The following is a 21,363-nucleotide window of genomic DNA, read 5'->3' on the forward strand; positions in this document are numbered from 1 at the left end:
CAGATTAATTATTTTTTATAATTTATACTTATAATTAACAATTTTGGGGTCAATATTTTTAAGGAATGCAAGAACTTCCATTTACTTAAACCTTAAGATTCGTATTTGCTTGAATCCAGTCCAAGTAGGAAGTGACACGAGTATATCCATCAGGTACATCACCTTCACATTCATCGTTTGCAAAAAAAGATATAGGTAATACCAATTTGAACATTTGAAGATGCCAACACCAATGGTCCACCAGAATAACCAAAACAAATTCCAATACGATTGACAGAGGCAATACAAATTTTTCCGATATCGATAAAAGATGAACCATATTCTTCAGCACACACTGCGTTCGAGATCACTCTAAAATTGTCAAACTGTAAAACAGGTGAATTCGATGTAGATATATCAGAGGTGCGACCCCATCCAGAACCCACTACAACTTTATTAACGTAAGTGTGATAGCATGAAGCACGTTTTCGTAGGGACACCGGTTGAATGGCAGATGAATATGCTACATCTGGAATTTCGATCAACGCTATATCATTTCTAGCAGTTTCCGTATCGAATTCGGGATGAACGATAATGTTATTTTTTTCTGCCTCCAGGCATTCAATCTAAGCGATTTATGCTGCACAGCACTGAAATCGAAAGGATTGTCTAGATTTAAGTGCGTATCAACAGTACGTTATTGGGTGATTAACTTATTAATTTTTTTGAATGTTTATAGGCTTTCCTGATCTTTTCGATTTGAAATGAAAACACTAAAAACTTTAGTTTTCCTCCATTTTAACAAAAAGCCCCATAGAACCCCTACAACAAAACAACGTTGTATACGAGATTCAATGCACGGGGAGAGACAATGAGAACTGTGACAAAATCTACGTTGGAACAACAAAAAGAGCGCTAGGAACCCGATTGGCAGAGCACGACGCTGACATTAAGAAGAACAAGACCAGCACAGCTCTTGCTCAACACGTATTATCACATGGACACACAGCTGATATAAAGAACGCAAAATAATAGGCATAGAAAAGAGGGAAAGAACGAGATTCGCGTTGGAAAGTCTACACATATTACAAAAAAGGGAGAGGACAATGAACAAAAAAGAGGACACAAAATTTATTGCTGCTAGCTATTTGGCATGCTTATGACACTCAGTACGACAAGTGTACCTAAAGATGATGGAACCGATAAATCTTTTTTAGTATATAATCACTTGGTTTTGTGATTTTATAGATATGTATTAAATTATTTCTTTGTATGTAAGTTTTTGTCAAAAAAATGTTTGTTATAGTGATAAAACATGTCAAAATTAATTTTGTTCTATCATTTTTCGGTGCAGAATAAAGAATTAACCCCTGATGATGCCAAGGAGTTTGGCGAAACGTTGGGTAAAAATGGAGGAAAACTAAAGTTTTTTAGTGTTTTCATTTCAAATCGAAAAGATCAGGAAAGCCTATAAACATTAAAATAACTAAAAACTGGTCAGAAAATTAAAAGAAGCAAATTTATTCGGAAGGCCTGCCGATATACAATCGCATTTATCTTTATTTTATTGCACCAACAAAAATTCAAACACAACCATGAAGAATTTTTATGCACATATGAAACACAAGTACGGAGAAGCTATTTGCATAACGCTGAAAGATCACAGCAAACAAAAACAAAAACTAACTCAACAGACATCGCAACTAAATTTCTTATTGGAATGCAAAAGATATGACTTAATACCCGACTACTTGACAAACCCAACAAAGCGCATAGCTATAAAAACAACAACGAAAAATATACAAAATCAACTAGAAAAGGAGAAACGTTTATTTCTCAAGAAAATCCTTAACATAGTGATAACACAAACAAACATCAACATAAAATCTACAAAAGACCATATTCTGTATACAGAACGAAAACTGAAGCGAATTCTGAGTGATTTTGATTTCAACTCCGTCGTTTACAACCAAGCACTAATAAACCAAAGAATTACAAACGAACGAGAAGCAACACTAACATCAAAGTTGGAGAGGCTTAAACAAACACAACTAACTAAACTTGGAATTAAAGTAAACAGCGATTGGTTTGTTAACAAGACGAAAATCAGGCATGCTTAACGAACGAAACGATATCATTTCGTTACGATAATCAACGTTAATAAACGAAACGAAGTCATTTCGTTTCGTTTATTAACGTTAAGACCGCCAAATTAACGTTAATTTGACGATCTTAACGTTAATAAACGAAACGAAGTGACTTCGTTTCGTTTATTTACGTTGATTATCGTAACGAAATGATATCGTTTCGTTCGTTAAGCATGCCTGACGAAAATACACTTTCCCGAGGAAGTAAAATGGTTACTCTCTCTCAGTAGAAAATTTACACTACCTACAACAAACACTAGCTTCAAAACTTTAAAGATTACTGCTGAAATAGAGCAGATCATACAGCAAATAGAAGATGAGAGAGAGAAAGAAATCGAAAGAACCAAGCTCAGTAACAGAATAATGCAATACAAACGACACACTAAGTATAACCCAACGGACAAATTTATCTTAGAAGCCTACAGAAAAACTACCAAATTTCTAAAGAAACACAAAGATAGAATCATTATTACAAACTCGGATAAAGGAAATAAGACAGTGGCAATGTACAAAACTGACTACAAACACAAAATGGAAATGTTACTTGAAGACAAAAATACGTATAAAACATTGAGAAATGACCCAACACACACACTACAAAAACAGAATAACCAACTAGTCGACGATCTTTACAAAAATAATAAGTTTCAAAGAGAAAAGGCAACTAAGCTGCACCGCAGCCACGGCGCCTAGACTCTACGGTCTACCAAAAACCCATAAACCAAACCTTCCTTTACGTCCAATAGCATCATCTGTGAGCGTCCCATGTTACGGGTTATCAAAATACATTGGTCAAATATTAAATAATTTAACTTCGGACGAATAAAACATTAAATCTCTTACATACTAAAAGATAGATTGAAAAACATAAATATTAGTGAAGACGAGATACTAGTGTCATTCGATGTGGTATCGTTATTTACTAACATATCAACGTACTTAGCCATAAAATTCATTATGACCAAATTTAACAAACTGCAATCGAACATCCCAAAAAATAAGTTCCTTAAACTTTTGAATTTCTGTCTGAACGACAACAATTACTTTATCTACGATGACAAAATTTTCACACAAAGCTATGGAATGCCAATGGGAAACCCACTTTCTCCAACCATAGCAGATATAATAATGGATGATTTACTGGAAAATACCATCTCCGAACTAAAACAACTTCACAACATAGAGATGAAATTCATAGTAAAGTACGTGGATGACTTTTTTGCGATTGTCAAACGAAACGACCTGGATATTATTCTGAGCACGCTAAATAAGTACCATAATAAGCTGCAATTTACCATGGAAAAAGAGGAAAATTCGGTTATACCCTTTTTGGATGTTCTTATCCACAGGAAAAATTTCAAACTCATACTTGACTGGTACTCCAAATCCATCGCCTCCGGACGTATTATAAATTTCATATCATCACAACCCAAAAAATATAAAATAAACACAGCGAAAAATTTAAAACACCAAATATTTACGATAAGCCACCAAAAGTTCTGGGAAAAAAACAAAACCAAAATACACTCCATACTCACCAATAACAATTACCCGAGTCACCTAATTACATCACTAATAAAACAAGAGCTATCAGAAGGAAATAGAAAACGAAATAAAGCATCAACAGAGATCGCAACGGAGACAAAGCAATACCACAGTGTCACATACATACCCAAGTTTACTGAAAACTTTAACCATAACATGAAGAAACAAAAACGAAATATATCGCTCGCCTACAAATGCAACAGCACACTTTCAACTATCTTTACACGAACAAAAAGCCCCATAGAACCCCTACAACAAAACAACGTTGTACACGAGATTCAATGCACGGGGAGAGACAATGAGAACTGTGACAAAATCTACGTTGGAACAACAAAAAGAGCACTATGAACCCGATTGGCAGAGCACGACGCTGACATTAAGAAGAACAAGACCAGGCCAGCTCTTGCTCAACACGTATTATGACATGGACACACAGCTGATATAAAGAACACGAAAATAATAGACATAGAAAAGAGGGAAAGAACGAGATTCACGTTGGAAAGTCTACACATATTACAAAAAAGGGAGAGGACAATGAACAAAAAAGAGGACACAAAATTTATTGCTGCTAGCTATTTGGCATGCTTATGACACTCAGTACGACAAGTGTACCTAAAGATGATGGTACGATAAATCTTTTTTAGTTTATAATCACTTGGTTTTGTGATTTTATAGATATGTATTAAATTATTTCTTTGTATGTAAGTTTTTGTCAAAAAAATGTTTGTTATAGTGATAAAACATGTCAAAATTAATTTTGTTCTATCATTTTTCGGTGCAGAATAAAGAATTAACCCCTGGTGATGCCAAGGAGTTTGGCGAAACGTTGGGTAAAAATGGAGGAAAACTAAAGTTTTTTAGTGTTTTCATTTCAAATCGAAAAGATCAGGAAAGCCTATAAACATTCAAATAACTAAAAACTGGTCAGAAAATTAAAAGAAGCAAATTTATTAATTTTTCTTTTCGCCAATTGTCTCGCACTCTAAAACAAACTGTATATATAATTCAAAACTTACGTTAAAGTACAATGAGCAGCCGTCAGCACCCATTTATTGCTTATTATCCTCCTCCACAAAATTTGTACTTTTCACCATCATATACCGACAAACCAGCTTGATAAGGAAATTGATTAGGAGTAGCAGTTCGAGCAGGTCCCCGAATTTCAAACGCCCAGGCGGGGAATAGAATGATCGACGAAGCTGTCAACGATTTCATGTTGCTGCAGTTCAAGCACATTCATACCGACGTAGGATATTTTGGTTTATTTGTAGTATAGTTCAATGGCGTACTATGGGATAGTTTGCAATATTTTGTCATACATGCATACATACATTTCGGCAATTCACAGTATATGGTTATTTGGCTACGCCACAAGCGAGATTTTTATTTTCTATAGATTACGGATACTTTGGATAGATATTAACTTTTCACCTTATTTCCAATGTTTCAATCGGTCAAGAAAAAACTGAACAGTACTAGTAAGAGAAAAAGTTACAAAGAAAGAGAAGAGCAGATTGAGGAAAGTTCAAGAAAGAAAAGAAAGGTGAGTGTAAGAGCAAGAATTACGCTTCACAAAAAAATTTAGAGACAGATTGGGGAAAATAGGAAAGTATAACTATACTTTACTTCCGAATAATTTTTATATTATACTTAAACGTAGCGAAGAAACCGACGCTATGCTAGTAAAATTAAAAATACATAGATATTAATTAGGTTTATGTATATTATTTGAAAATTTTATTTTAATTATATTTTCAAATATTAAGACCTGTGTTATCCTTAATCCAATCTAAGTAGTGAGGAATACGAGTATGTCCATTTGGTAATTCAACGTCGCATCCTTTGGCTGTATAAAATGATGCAATACCAACTTGAATGTTTGAAGACGTCAACACCAATGCACCACCAGAATTAGCATCACAACTAGATACGTTATTTGTAGTAGCAGTACAAATTTTTCCAGCATATACTAAAGATTCACCATAGGCAGCTGTACATGCTTCTTTTGAGATCACTTTAAAATTTGCAATCTTTAAAGTCTGTCAACCAGTGGTTGCGTTAGCAACAGTACGACCCCATCCAGCCATAACAACCGTTTCGCCCTCGTATGTGGGGTAAGAAGAAGCTCGAGTCGGCAGGCACACAGGTTGAGTGGCATTTGTATATGTTACTGCAGGAATTATAATCAAAGCTATATCATGATAAACAGTGCCATCGTTGAATTCGGCATGTATTATAAAATTGTTTTTGTCTACATCAAAGTTTACGGGGGTATTTGAACGAGTAGTGCTACCAAGAATTACGTTAACACTTAATAAACTAAAATTTGGAAATATAAGAAATAAGAAAATAAATTAGCAAATGAACACCGATTTTAAGGCTGCTTTAATCCATTTATATCTTACTCAGTCATGCAGTGAGCAGCCGTCAAAATCCATTCGTTGCTAATTAGAGATCCACCACACCACCATCGCGTTGGTCCTCCATCATACAACCATAAACCAGCTTGATAAGGAAATTGACAGGCAGCAGCACTTTGACCATTTAATATACGTAGACTTGGAACTATATTTGGTTCCACAGACCCCAAGATATTACCTTGTGTATTTCTGGTTTCTCAAAATTGAAACGCCGAGGCGAAGCATAGCAGGAGCGACAACGCTATGATCGATTTCATATTGCTACCGTTTAAGGAAATTTAGGCTGATAAAAGCATTGGTAATTGTTTTGCTTATTTGTAGTATAGTTAGGTGGCGTACTATCGAGTTATCTGCATTATTTTGTCAGAAAAGCATATATTTCCGTAAGGCACAGTACATATTTGTGGATATAAGTATCATTGAAAATGCATGAGATTCAGTGCTAATAAGCGGAAAGTGATTATAAAAACCCGGATTTTAAGCACAGAATGGGCTTATACTGATATCCTCGTTAACTGGCATATCTAACATAACCAGTTTAAAACGACACAAGTGAATTTTTTTTACAGTTTTAGTTCTAAAAACCTCTTATTTTCTACGTCTTCTTAATGAGGTTTTCGCCATCTTCGGCTAGGGCTAACTGACACATTATCTGACAAAAGTCGTTCGTAGATCTGTCAAAAAAAGTGCAAGATAACGTTAACTGAAGGTGATAAAAACAGCCCTAAGTACGCAATATTGCACGCACTCAATAACAATTTGTTTGAACAGAAAAATCAACAAAATGTGTATCCATTTTAGAATACAAGATCTTGAAAACAATATTAGCACTTGTTTACACAATATTTCGTTAATATTTTTATACTCAATTGCGCATTTTTTGTTTTATTGACAGTATAACAGTTGGGACCAGAAACACGATTCCATGAACTGGTAACGATTTTCGGTTACAATTGTTTTTGTTTTTATCGGCCTATTGATAAATGATTCAAGGTTCGATTCGAGCTCAAGGCCAGGAGAATAATTTTTTGTAATGATAATTATTGTTATTTTTTAATTTTTCTATAATTGAAAAATTGTATTTTGTTTTTGGAATAGTACGTAGAAAATGTTTCAGACAACCTGCCATAGCTGCGCAGATAGATCCATTTCGAAGGGTGCTAAGCCTTCATCATCAGTACGCTTTAGGCACGCTGCGCTAACCATTTAGCTAACCTTGAATGATTTTCGGTTACATTTACGAACTTTAAGCAAAGTTTATATAAAATAAAATTGTGCATGGGAGAAAATTAAAATTTTATTTTCAGGCTTATTCTAAATATTCACTCTGAGTTTTGTTTTCGCTGATTTTTTTCTATTACCGCGGAAACATTTCTCCAATTCGTTTCCCCCTAGGAAGATTTAAAATTTGTTTAAAAGCCGTGTGCAGTTCAGAAAACCAAAAAACACTTATAAAATGACAGTCAGGAAGTGCTTAATAAAAAATTCGTCGGCCTTTTGCAGTACGCAGGTCTAAAGAAATTTCTCCAAATATTCTTCAATATTCTACGCGTATTGTGCGTGAATCACCATGCCTCGTCAAACGTAAAAATTTCCATGCAACAGAAATAAATCAAAATATTTTTTTGGTTTTGCTTTAAGGCATGGCTTCACGGTGACATACGTTTCTACGTTAATCGATGGACTAATGTCAAAATCGTACTGCGACGGAATTTGAAGTGTCAAACCATATTAAATAAGTACAAATGAGCTGATCACCTGTCCTTGGTTCCGCCATGCTTTAAAGCTGCGTTGGGTTGAGTTGGATTAATTCGATTTATAATCGGCTAAATCGATCTTTTTTTAGACAATGAAGAACTGATTGTTTTTAGACTCCTTCGAATTTTTCTCATAATCCAGTAATACCTATATGACCATGGTGGAATCACCAGGTGAAGTAAATAAAAAAAGGCAGAAGATGTACGCTATTTGAAATGGTAGGGATGTATTTTCAAAGGTCTGAAGAGGGTAAAATTTGTATGCGCTTCGAAAAAACAGGAGTAGAAAAATAGATACTTTGCTACGAAAGCCATTACAGAAACTGTTTTTTCACCATATGAGTGCCACCTAACGCTAAAGCAAAAGGGGATACACAGGACCAGTGCGCGATAATATTACTTTTGGCATCGAATAAAAATACAAAGCTAAACCTGTGATGAGCAGTAAATCTCAATAATGCGTCTAAAGTAAACTGACCTCAAATTTGACTGCAGTTGAAACTTTCATTGAAAACCCGGACATAAAAGGGAGAGGTGTTATCCATTATTAAGTTGAACTGTAGGAACTTTGCGCATTTAAATGGGCTTCGGGTTTGATGAAAAGTTTTATAGTCACACTTGGAAGTGATCGTAGTACTATTAAATGTGTTTCCTTCCATGATTTGTAGTAGAGTGTCGAAAGTAAAACATATACCTAATATATTACAATCTTGATCATAAGATCCCCTAAAAACTCCTGATAGTTGAATTCATGATGTATTACCAATGTTACCAAGTTATTTTTTACTAAAATATGTTAGGGGATGTACTAGCCCCGTGGCAGTCGGCCTAGAACCAGAAGATGCGCATCCGATAGAGCCGGATTCATATATTCCAAATTGCAATCCATAACTGTAACATTCCTATTATCTTAGTGGTCTGATTTTTAGGGAAAATAAACAAAAGTGAGCTAAAAATTTTTGTAAATATATTTAGAATTCCATTGTTTTAATTTAATTTTTACATAAATAAGGTGTAATACGACAGTTTTGGTGTTCTTGTTGTAGGAATGACAAAACCATTCCTCGCATGTTGTTGTTGTTGTTTTAGCGATAAGGTTGCTCCCCGAAGGCTTTGGGGAGTATTATCGATGTGATGGTCCTTTGCCGAATACAGATCCGGTACGCTATGGTACCACAGCACCATTAAGGTGCTAGCCCGACCATCTCGGGAACGATTTATGTGGCCACATTAAACCTTCAGGCCATTCCCTCCCTCCCCACCCCCAAGTTCCATGAGGAGCTTGGGGTCGGAAAGAATTAAGAAAAAATCTAACGAACTAATAAGGTGAAGTAAGCCGTCAATTATTTTGCTCTAAATTCTTCATTATTCTGTCATTCGCCTATCTGAAAAATTTTCACCAATGTTGTCCCCGAAAAAGTGTTACTTTTTGCATTTTTCAGGGGTAAAATATGCCATTTTTATTACTCTTTTTCATAAACTATTAGGTGAGACCTTTCCTGGATTTAATTACAAAGATTCATCATTTGGGTATCTTTGGTGTTGGCTTCCATAAGTAAGGCCGTGCTAAACTAATACGTCCATATTTTTGATGTTTCCATTATGCATGATTAATTTCTTCCGAAAAAATTGAAACAGGTCTTTGTTGAAACAAGCTGCGTTCACGTCATATTCAACCAAGGACCTTGCCCTGTACAGTGCTGCAGAAGGCTTTAGAAGAATGTTTTTCTCAGTTCAAAATTGTCGTATTCTACCTTATTTATGATAATACTTCGCTAAAAGAATGGTATTCTAAAGATACAAAAAAAAAGTTTAACCCACTGTTGCTGTTTTGCCCTAAAAATCAGACTACTAAGATGAGAGGAATGTTTTACTTTTAAGTATTGTAATTTTGAATATATGAACCTGTCTCACTTCCCGGGATTTTCTGATTATATATTGTTGTTATATATTACAAAGGATATGTTTTACTTCCGACTATCAACGAAAATCAACAGAGCATATGAACATTTCAATGAATTTTTAGGGATGTAAACTGATTTAAGAGTATAACGATCTCTTCCAAGTGTAACTGTAAAACTTTTCATCGAACCCGAAACCCATTTAAGTTCCGCAAAAGGCAGAAAAGTTCAACTACTCTGCAATCAAAAGCCAAAGTAGTCAGCAAACATTCTAGTTAATTGACTAGAATTTTGTGGCTTTCGTCATACTAATCAGGTTTAAGATAGTTCATTGACTGTAGGTTAGGTTAGGTTGAGGTGGCTGCCCGAGGGCACACTTAGGCCAGTAGTATTAGGCCCGTTGTGATTCCACGAAAATGCACCGTTACCTTTCCTCTTCGAACCATTTTGAGGGCCTGATGAAAGCTACCAGGTCCATGACGTCATGCTCAGATTATAAAGAAATGGAGCACCCAGAAAGCGCTGCCGTGCTCCGCTTAGTGCTGGGAAGTTGCAAATGAGGTGGACCACCGTTTCCTCCTCCTCATCCTCTTCACAACTCCTACAGCATCGACGGTAAGGCGCTCATAACCTTTCTGCATGCCTACCTATGAGGCAATGACCAGTTAGTGCTCCCACAAGTGTGGAAATTGTATCCGTTCTTAGGTTGTACATGTGTCGGTATCTTTTAGGATCCAATTTAGGCCAGGTTTATTTCGATGTTCAACACCCCGGTGTTTGTAGCCATCTTTCGTCATCTTGACGGTGGATGTGCTCTTTTAGTATTAGCTTGCATGTGGACAGGGGCATACCTAATCGCTCTTGGCCAGGAAGAACCTGCCTGGTTGTACCTTGCCTAGCGAGTTCATCTGCAATGCAGTTTCCTTCGATGTCCCTATGTCCAGGGATCCATGTGAGGTATACGCGGTTCTGTTGAGCCATCACTTGAAGAGATCGGCGACAGTTTAGTGCTAGTTCAGAATTGAACGAGTAGGAGCCAAGAGATTTTGTGGCAGCTTGGGTGTCGCTATCGTAGCTGCGGCTTCCATTATGGCTGCAACTTCTGCCTGTAATACACCGCAGTAGTCGGGTAGTCTGAAGGAGAGCTGGAAGTCAAGGTCCCTTAAGTATACTCCACCTCCAACTCGTCCGTGTATATGGAGATGCTGCTGTCAATAGCAAGGCACCTATCCGACTCCGTCCAGTTATCCCTGCAGGGACTGTTTATCTTAAAGTTTGTTTCCGCAACTCTTGTGGTCGCACAGCGATCCGTGCTAGGAGGAAGAAAACTATATTTGTTTAGTATACTTGAGTATCCTGTGGTCTAGTTGTTCCAACACGATAACTCCTTTAGACGCAGGGTTGACGTTACCGCCGCTCGATAGCCAGCTAGATCCAATGGAAGGATGTCAAGAATGACTTGAAGAACTTCGCTAGGCGTTGTTATTAGAGCCCGGCTTATGCGTATCATGCTGGATCTGTGGACTTTACCCAAGAAGTTTAGGTTTGACGCTTTGCTCAAGGCTGGCCACCATTCGACTATCCCATACAGCAGTATGGGTCAGATAATCGCGGTATAAATCCATCTGCATATGTTGGGGGTGAGTCCCCATTTTTTGTCAATGACTCTTTTACACGTATATAATGCAAAGTACGCTTTATTTTGTCGCTGAATGACGTAGTCCTTCCAGTTCATCTTTTTGTCTAAAACTACGCCTAGAAATTTGGCCTTATCTGCCAGGCTTAGGCGCACCCCATTTAGTTCTGTTAGCTTTAACGATGGTATCTTGTATCGCTTGGTATATAAGACAAGCTCAACTTTATCGGAATTGACGTTGAGTCCACATCGGGAGGCCCATAGGGAAACCTCTCGCAATGCTACCTGCACCAAGTCGCATAAAGTTTGAGGGAACTTGCCTCTGTGGGCAACCGCTAGGTCATCAGCATATTCCACAACCTTCCCGCTCCCCCAACTGGTAGCTCTTAATAGCGAGTTTACCGTTAAGTTCCATAGTAGAGGGGAAAAGACACCACCCTGGGGCGTGCCCCTTGCGAAAAATCTTATTATATCAATCTTCCCCAGTGAGGAAAGCACTTTTCTTCCCCTGAGCAGTTTATAAATAAGTCCCACTAGGGGTCTATTTACGTCCAGACCAGTTTAAGCATTGTTAACGGCGCCTGGACGTATATTATTGAATGATCCTTCAATATCTAGGAAGGCCACAAGACAATAATTCTTTTCGAACAAGGATATTTCTATAGTAGAGACTAGGCTGTGTAGCACAGTCTCCGCAGATTTTCCTTTGGTGTACGCGTGTTGATAGCCCGAAATGAGGTTCTTATCAATGTTGGTATTGAGAAAATCGCTAGTTATTCTCTCTAGGGTCATGAGTATGAAAGATGAAAGACTGATGGGTCTGTAGTCCTTCGGCTCGTAGTGAGGGCTTTGCCTGCCGTAGGAATGAATATGACCGTAGCGCTCCTCCATGCACACGGAATATAGTTTATAGCCAAACAAGCGGTATGTATGCGCCGCAGCCAGTTAGCTGATAACTCCATAGAGTAGATAAGTTGAGCGGGGAGTCGTCTGGTACAGCAGCCTTAAAATGTTTAAAACTTTTAACTGCCCACCTCACCCTCTTCAGTGATGGGTATATTCACAGCTTGGTTTGCTGCAGCTTCCCGAGAAATGTGTGTCCAGGAGCAGCTCTAGGGTTTCCCCTTCTGTGCTGGTCCAGGTACCATTTGCTCTCCGCAGAAAGCTAAGTCTTAGAAAGCACGTACCGGTGCCTTGATGTGTCAGCGACACTTTCGACTCCAGTGCAGAAATTTCTCCACGAAGTTCTCTTCGCTTGTCTCAGGACTTTTTTGTAGGTCCTTAGTTTGCCCTTGTATTCTAGCCATTGTAACCCATCATCAAGGAATTTGGCTTTGTTAAATGCCTCTACGGGCATTTGAAAATGCCGATGTGAAGGCTTTTACCAGACCCTCTAGCTCTTCCGTTGATGAGGGGCTTTGTGAGGGCAGTGCTGGTAGTTCTCTTGCTAACATCTCAGTATGTAGTACGTGGGTTACGTCTCGCAATGGGCTGATCAACGAAGAACTCTAACATTACTTCAATATACCGGTGGTTTAAGAAGGAATGTTCCTCAAGAACAGACCATTTTTTAAACCACCCGTAAACGCTTTCGCTACAAATAGTGAGGTCAATAACCTCTTTACGGTTTTTAGTAATACAAGTTGGTTCATTACCTACATTGCAAACTACCAGGTTAGTTGTTAAAATGTAATAAAAAAGTTACACACTACGAGTGTTTCTGTCGGAACTTCCTCACTGTACGTGGTGGGCGTTTGCGTCTGTACCGTTGAGGAAATGGCCTTTGCTTAAGTCGGCCCCCAGATCATTTAGCGTATTTTGCGGAGGAGGTTCCTCTGCGTCGTACGGCATATACACTGAGGCTAGCGTTAATTGGGAGCCTCCGCGTGCCATCCTGGCCGCTTTAACGTCACCACTGCTATAGTTAGGTAATAGAAAGATGTTTAGCTCAGACTTTACTAAAATACAGGTTCTAACTTTACCTTCATCTGAAGCTCGGATGAGCTTAAACCCAATGGCCCCCAATCTGCAAATCCTTGAGTTATTCACCCAGGGTTCTTGGATAAGAACCACGTCGACGTCGCCTTTAAAACGGCGACTGATGAGGGCAGCCGAGGCTGCCTTACATTTTTGTAGGTTTATCTGGGGCAACCTCAGCATGATCTTGCTCAGACTCCCCTGCCTCCATCACCGTGACGTTGTGATCCTCCCCGTCGCTATTGAGCAGAGCATCCTCCATCGAAAAATTGTACAGAGCCCCTGCGCAATTTGACGAGGCGGAAACCAGGCTTTCGACGTCGGAGATCTCCGCTTCCACCTCGGGTGCCTCAATGGCCATGCCCAAAGAGGCACTCGAAAGGGTTGCGCGCTGTGCGTCGCCACAGTATTCGTGAATTACGACCTCGCCGAGGCCGTAAAACACTCTTCCTTTGCTCTGTCTAAGGGGCTCGAGAGCTTCCTTATTCAGGGCCAAAACGACGTGTCTCCTAGGTCCTACAGCGTCGTCGACCTGAATGACACTCCAGTCTTGCGTTGTGAGAGCTGGGTTCATTAGCTGCAGATTCCTGAGAATTCTCTCAGGTTCTGCTGGAACTGCCGGAACCCATGCCCTAGCCCTTGGCAGATCCGGAATGTTCTTCCATTCGACGACCTCAATAATCGCCCCGGGATAGACTAGTCCCAGCTTTGTTGCTGCTGCCTTGTACGGCGCAACAGACCTTGATGTAGCACTGGTACCATCCTGCGTCAGAACCTCGCGGCGGACTATCCGGAGACTCCATCAGCATGTGGAGAACGGCGTTACCGATTTCATTCCGAACGTTCGACCACTGTTCTTTAGGGATTGCACCAGGGTCATTCCTATAAGGATCCGGCCTTTGGCTACCTCGGCAAAGCTGGATTTGGCTACCGCGGGGTGATGCTGGTGCCATTTGATATCCTCGTCGGACCTTTGACGCTTCTAAGGGGTTGCGCTTTCTACTTTTGTTGGCAGAGAACCCCGAAAATTCAGCAGCAGAGCTCGCGCCCTTTCCACCGAATTCATGGCGTTCTCTGACAGCGTTTCCAGCGGAACGCCCCCATATCTTGACAGTACCTTTGCAGCCCTTCTTTTGTTCCTGTGGAACGATCCCCTGTGGGACTCTTCTTGAGAAAGGGTCCGACCCTTAATTGCAGTGTGACCAGATGGTGCGACCCCTGTCACAGTCGTTGGGAGAACAGTCACCGTACCGGCGTCTGACGGGCGCCCAGCATCAGCAAGCGCGTCAGTGTTCGCCGTTGCCAGCGCAACTACCTTCGCCGCCATATTGGTGCTTGCCCCCGTCAGATCACCTAAGACCGTATTTAATGAGATTGCCCTCTTGTCGTGCATGGGGAACCGACCCGTCGTTTCCAACGCAGTCGTTCCCTCGGCAAAATAGCTCTTGCGGCCCTATTTTCCATTGGATCGGAGCGGCCAGATCGGGAAACCCCTGCCGCAGCCGTGGGAAAAACGGTTGCCGTTCCGGCGCTTGGTCGGTATCCGGCATCAGCAGGCGCGTCAGGGTTCGCCGTTGCCAGCGCAACTCCCTTCACCACAATACTGGTGCCGACCCCCACCAAGTCCCTCTTCCCTCTACTCCTGGTAGCCCGCCCTAGTTCACTAGGGCGTATGGGTACCCTTGGTGTTGTCCTTCCCTTTGTGGAGGAGGACGGAGATTCTTTTTTAAACGGTTTTATTTAGCTTGAGTTGACAGGCCGCATGGCCGCATGCACGGCTGCACGGCCGTTGTGAACGAATCTTGTAATTGAAATTTAAGTAACTTCCCGATAAGCTACAAGCATGAAACTTGGAATATAGTTCAGAACCCGATGACAATGCAATAATAAGAAAAAAATCGCCGCTAGGTGGCTCATGGATCGAGATATTCACAAAAATCGTATTTGTGGCCCGATTTGGCTCATATTTGGAACACATAATACATACATGAATAGAAAGTGACCTATGATGCCCGGATTTGGCTCATATTTGGAACAAATATTGCATACAGTCCGGTAGAGGTGACATCAAAATATTTTGGAGTTGGAGGAGGGACAAGCATACGTGGCGCAGAGTCCAGTAAAGTCTTTGGAAGGATTATGTATTGAGGCTTTGGTTGTAACAAATTGTCAGGAAAGGGTCCTTGTAATAATGAGTCACTAAATGAACTAAATAGAATGAGATATAATAGGCAATTAAATGAAGACTAAAAACTTGAAAATAAAATAATTTAAAAAATTTTTTTAAGTTAAACGGTTTTATTGAAAACAATACTTCCATGAAATAATAAAAACACGAAAAGCTAGAAAATAATTAGGTAGGTCTTAGCTACTAGCCATCACACTCCTTATCAATCTATGGCGTTGATCAGACAATTAAATAAAAGCGTTGGACGCATCATATTTCTACTGATAGTCATAAGTAAAACTAACTTGATATATGGTAGTCTATATCTATCTCGATTCCTTTATACCTGTACAACCAACCGTTATCCAATCAAAATTAATATACTCTGCAAGCTCTGCACAACTGAGTATAAAAATAATAAAATAATTTTTCATCTATGGCGTTGATCAGACAATTAAATAAAAGCGTTGGGCGCGTGAAATTTCTAAAAATGTGACTGATTAGGGTTCAAATCATCAGGATCGAAAAAAAAATTTGATTGAGCCATGTCCGTCCGTCCGTTAAAACGATAACTTGAGTAAATTTTGAGGTATCTTGATGAAATTTGGTACGTAGGTTCCTGAGCACACATCTCAGATCGCTATTTAAAATGAACGGTATCGGACCATAACCACGCCCCCTTTTTCGATATCGAAAATTTCGAAAAACGGAAAAAGTGCGATAATTCATTACCAAAGACGGATAAAGCGATGAAACTTGGTAGGTGAGTTGAACTTATGACGCAGAATAGAAAATGAGTAAAATTTTGGACAATGGGCGTGACAACGCCCACTTTTAAACGAAGGTAATTTATTTTTTTATGCTCCAATAGGAGTTGAGGAGGATGATGATGATGATGATTTAAAAGTTGTGCAAGCTGTAATTTGGCAGTCGTTGAAGATATCATGATGAAATTTGGCAGGAACGTTACTCTTATTACTATATGAATGCTGAATAAAAATTAGCAAAATCGGAGAACGACCACGCCGATTTTAAAAATAAATTTTTTTTTAAAGTCAAATTTTAACAAAAAATGTAATATCTTTACAGCATATAAGTAAATTATGTCAACATTCAACTCCAGTAATGATATGTGTCTAAACTTGTTGTGTCACTAATCACTCTCAAAGTAAAGAAGGTGGCGCGCGTTAGTTTTAAGTTTTAACTATTATTTTTATTACTTTAGTTCACGTAAGAAAAAAGCACTTACAAATATTTAAACCAATCCAATTATAATTTTAATTTAATTTAAATTGAAACGAGCTAATAATAATTGCGCGACGGCGGGCGGGCGTTAATAAAAATCGATGCGTGGGTGTGGGCAGTTTAAGGTAAACTAAAAACTCAATTGAGAGTGAGCGCGGTGGTGGTTGGCAAGCCACGGCTGAGCTGCACTGCTTGCGCTTGGCCGCACTGGCCGGGTGTTGCCAGACGGAGGGGGCGGACTTAGTCCGAAAATTGGATCATGTCTTCAACATGCTCCCCCCCCCGCCCGACGCGTTGATGGGTTAAGGGCGGCGTCAACTCTGTCCAAGGCTGCTCGTGCCTCGGCTACTAATTGTCTTATTTTTTTTTTCTTTTTGACGAGCCGATTGGCTTCGTACCGCGCTCTGGCGGTTTTCCGTGCGGGCTCGTGGGGTTGCCCTGTCTCTTCGGCGGCTGTCGTTGTCCGCATGGTTGTTCGGTCGAGCCCGGTGGAGCAAAGTGTGGTGGCCGAGTGAGCATTTTCTGCAGCTGCTTGGGGAGTCGCACGCCCCGGTGGAGTGTGAGATTGCGAGGCAGTTGAGGCAGTGCCGGTGGGTTTTGGCACATTGGTATCTCTCCTCGGGTTGCATCGCTAAAAAGGCCCGGCACTGTCTCAACACATGCCGTTGACCACAGAGGCGACACTTTGGTCCCTCGGTTGTTCTGCGGGTCCTGTAAAGACAAGAAAAGAGAAAAAAAAAATCGTATTTTTTAGGCATGGGTGAGGGTAGCTTATATATCTTTTTCAGATTGCTAGGGTCATGAAACAGAGGGTACCAGAGGTAGGGTTGGCATTACTAGGCAGTTGGTAGCACGCACAGTTTGGCAATATTACGGGTTATTAGTCCATTTCGGGTTTTGAGTTCCACAACTCGAACATTGTTATCCGATCCAGGGTGTAAAGTGATTACCCGTCCCAAACGCCATTCGTTCGGGGGTAGTAAATCATCCTTTACCACGACTAAATCTCCAACTTGAATATTGCGTTGAGGGCATTTCCATTTATACCGCTTATGCAGCTCCTTGAGATACTCGTTCTTCCATCGTGTGCTGAATTGGTGGTGAAGCACTTTCAGTTTCTGCCATTTGTTGACCAAGGTGAGATGCTCTGCAGTTGGCTCCGGTAACGACAAGAGCGGCGCGCCACGTAGGAAATGCCCTGGGGTTAGGACTAGGGGATCCATTGGATCTTCGGATATAGGGGAGAGCGGTCGGGAGTTGAGGACCGCCTCTATGCGTACTAAGAGGGTAGTAAGCTCTTCGAAGGAGAACTTCTGGTTTCCTGCTACTTTCGTAAAGTGTATCTTGAAACTTTTCACGGCCGCTTCCCATAGCCCACCCATGTGTGGAGCGTATGGTGGGATGAATTTCCATGAGAATCCGTGAGTTGCATATTTTTCTGCGACGTCTGTAGCGACTTCCTTGAGAAATGTGGTGAATTCCCTTTGAAATACGCGTTGTGCGCAGACGAACGTCTTTCCGTTGTCAGAAAAGATCTGATCGGGTAGGCCACGGCGACCAGTAAATCGGGCAAAGGCTGCGTTGAAGGCATTCGTGGAGAGATCAGAGCACACTTCTAAATGAACAGCCTTTGTGGAAAAACAGACGAACACACAAACGTAAGCTTTGACATACGAAGCTCGGCGAAGGGGAGAAGTTTTTACCATAAATGGTCCAACAAAGTCGACTCCTGTTGTATGAAAGGGTAGGGAATACGTTGACCTCTCGGGTGGCAAGGCTGCCATTATCTGCATTTTCATCTGCAGTTTATAGATGGTGCAGGTTTTGCAGTGGAAGACGAGCTTTTTGACCTTTTGCTTCAAACGTGGAATGTAGTACTGTTGCTGTACCATTCGGATCATCAGCTGTTTGTCGGCGTGCAGCAGGTGCGAATGGAGGAAGTCTAACAGAAGAGAACAAAATCGAGAATTTTCGGGTATGATAATTGGGTGCCGCTCATTAAAGCTATAGGTGGCATATGCTAATCTTCCAGAAACTCGCATGATTCCTGAGTCATCTAGCATGGGGTTTAATGTCAGAAGGGTGTTCTTTTTGGGTAAGGGTCCTGACGTTTGAAGCAGCTCTATCGTGTCTCCGTAATGATTCCGTTGAGTTTGAATGATGATTTTGATTTTGGCATCATTCACTTCGGCGTGGGTGAGGTTAAGCGTGGCTGGAACTTCTAGTTTTCTTGCTCTTCGGATAAACCGCAACATATAGGCCACGACTCTAAGTGCTCGAGAAAACGACGAAAACCGGTCGAGTATGTCTATATTTTCTTCCTGCAGGGTGTGGAATACGTCCACATGTCGTTGTTCGGGGGGAGTTGGGTGATGAGAAATATCCTTTGGCCACGAAGTTGATGGGTTGATAAGCCAATTAGGTCCTTCCCACCATAATGGACATTGGACTAAATCCTGAGGCTTGCAACCTCGAGTGCCCAAATCCGCTGGGTTATCCTTACTGGAAACGTGCCTCCAAGTGGCGTTGTCGACGTTCTTAAGAATTTCAGAGGTTCTGTTGGCGACATACGTTTTCCAGGTATGGGGTGGTTTTTCTAACCAGGCCAGTACGATGGCAGAATCGCACCAGAGAATGAGTTCGTGTTGGGGTAGATTCAGCTCACTTCGCAGCTGTTTCACTAAATTGGATAGTAAAACTGCTCCACAGAGTTCCAACCGTGGAAGACTCACGGTTAGGAGGGGTGCTACTTTGCTTTTAGCAGCTAGCAAATGGGATGAAAACTTATTTTCATGGGTTTGTACTCGTAAATATATACAGGCACAAAATGCTTTTTCTGAAGCATCTGAGAATCCATGCAGCTGGATTAGTTTATCGGGGGAGTACTGTACCCACCTAGGGATTTTAATGTCTCTGATATGAGGTAAATTTTCATAAATTGAGGTCCATTTTTGGAGAGCTCCGGGCTTCACGCCTTCGTCCCAATCCGTTCCTTCCATCCAGAGTTGTTGCAGCAACATTTTTGCAAGAATCATTATTGGCGAAAGCCATCCTGCGGGGTCAAACAGTTTTGCAACTGCTGATAAAATCTGCCTTTTTGTGGTCGTGTTTTCTGCTGATGGTGGATCATACGGGTAGGTGAAGGTGTCGGTTAGCGCGTTCCACTGAATTCCAAGGTTTTTTGTGGAACTTGAATCATGGAATTTAAGGAAGTCGACGTCTAGCAAATCAGGGTCGGGAACGGGTTTTAAAATTTCAGGGTGATTTGCCGACATCTTCCTCAAAGGGAACCCTGCCGATTTTAAGGCTTCGATAACTTGAGTCATAGAGTTCAAAGTGGACTGTATATTATGACCGGCGGACAAAATATCGTCAACATAAGTTTCGTTCAATAAAATATTTTTAGCGAGCGGATATTCGTCTTGACAGTCGTGGGCGAGTTGGTGTAGGGTCCGAATCGCCAAATATGGCGCGCAATTTACACCAAAGGTAACTGTTTTTAGTCGAAAATCTTCTATCGGCAGAGTTGGGTGTTTTCGAAAAACGATTCGATGAAAATCTTTATCTTCTTCATGGATGCGTATTTGGCGATACATTTTCTCAATATCGCCGTTAAAAACAAACTTATAAAGTCGCCATTTAAGTATGACGAGCATTAAGTCATTTTGTAGAATGGGGCCTGTATGAAGGACGTCGTTCAACGAGTTGCCAGAATGCGACATTTTGGATGAGTTGAAGACGACTCACACTTTTGTGGTTTTGCTGTCGGGTTTTATGACAGCATGATGGGGTAGATAAAATGATAGATATTTACCATCTCTAATTATCTCTTGTTGGGAGGCGGGTTCCATGTGATCCATGGTTAAATATTCATTAAGGACTTCAAAATATTTGTCTCTTAATTCGGGTTTTCTTTCGAGGGTTCGTTCGATGCTGATATACTGCTGTTGTGCTGCGGGTCGTGAATGACCGAGTGCCAGATTGGCTGGAAATTCCGATTTGAAAGGTAGTTTTACTCTGTAGCGTCCATCTTCCTCACGAATTGTGGTTGTCCGGTAGAGTGCTTCGCAGTATTCATCCTCTGCTGATCGTTGTTGTGTTTGGTGAACTTCTTCCTGTTCCCAAAATTGTCTCAAAAGTTGACTGCAGCTACAGGGCCGCTTAATATCCATCCGAATATTGTGTTTTGGGCAAGTAATGTTCCACTCACATTTCGTAGGAGCCCTTCGGTGAGGATTTGCGGGGTGATATCGCTGCCGATTACCACATCGATTTTTGATGGTATCGAATACTGCGGATCGGCTAACGGTAAATGGGACAGTTCTTCGAGATCGATGCTTGAAACTCTGACTGTGGGCAAGAACTTCGTTAGTTTGGGCAAAATTATTGCTTGTGCGTCTATCATTTGGGTTAAGTCTGCTGAACAGAATGTTATCTGGCAGACTTTATTGGCATTTTTCACAACCGTTCCACCCATTCCAGATATCTGGTGGAGAGACTCTTTTGTGGGTAGACCAAGAACCTTTTGTATACGGGATGATACAAAAGTTTTTGTGAACCTTGGTCTATTAGGGCACGAATTTTATGAA

The 21,363-nt window shown here is 40.7% G+C and overlaps 2 protein-coding genes across 6 annotated transcripts in view; one reads left to right on the top strand and one right to left on the bottom strand.

Annotated features, from left to right (window-relative positions):
- The window catches only part of LOC137254460 (uncharacterized), a 473,400-nt gene that overhangs the window by 391,671 nt on the left and 60,366 nt on the right, over positions 1-21,363 (top strand). The window lies entirely within an intron of this gene.
- Positions 5,450-6,714, bottom strand: LOC137254320 (collagenase-like). The gene is made up of 3 exons (XM_067791982.1): positions 6,302-6,714; positions 6,077-6,271; positions 5,450-5,990 (listed from the first exon to the last, which is right to left on the bottom strand). Exons 1-3 carry the CDS (start codon positions 6,346-6,348, stop codon positions 5,714-5,716), a joined length of 519 nt encoding a protein of 172 aa, XP_067648083.1. The 5' UTR covers positions 6,349-6,714; the 3' UTR covers positions 5,450-5,713.

This window comes from Eurosta solidaginis, chromosome 5 (assembly GCF_040869045.1).
Source record: "Eurosta solidaginis isolate ZX-2024a chromosome 5, ASM4086904v1, whole genome shotgun sequence".
NCBI lineage: Eukaryota > Metazoa > Arthropoda > Insecta > Diptera > Tephritidae > Eurosta > Eurosta solidaginis.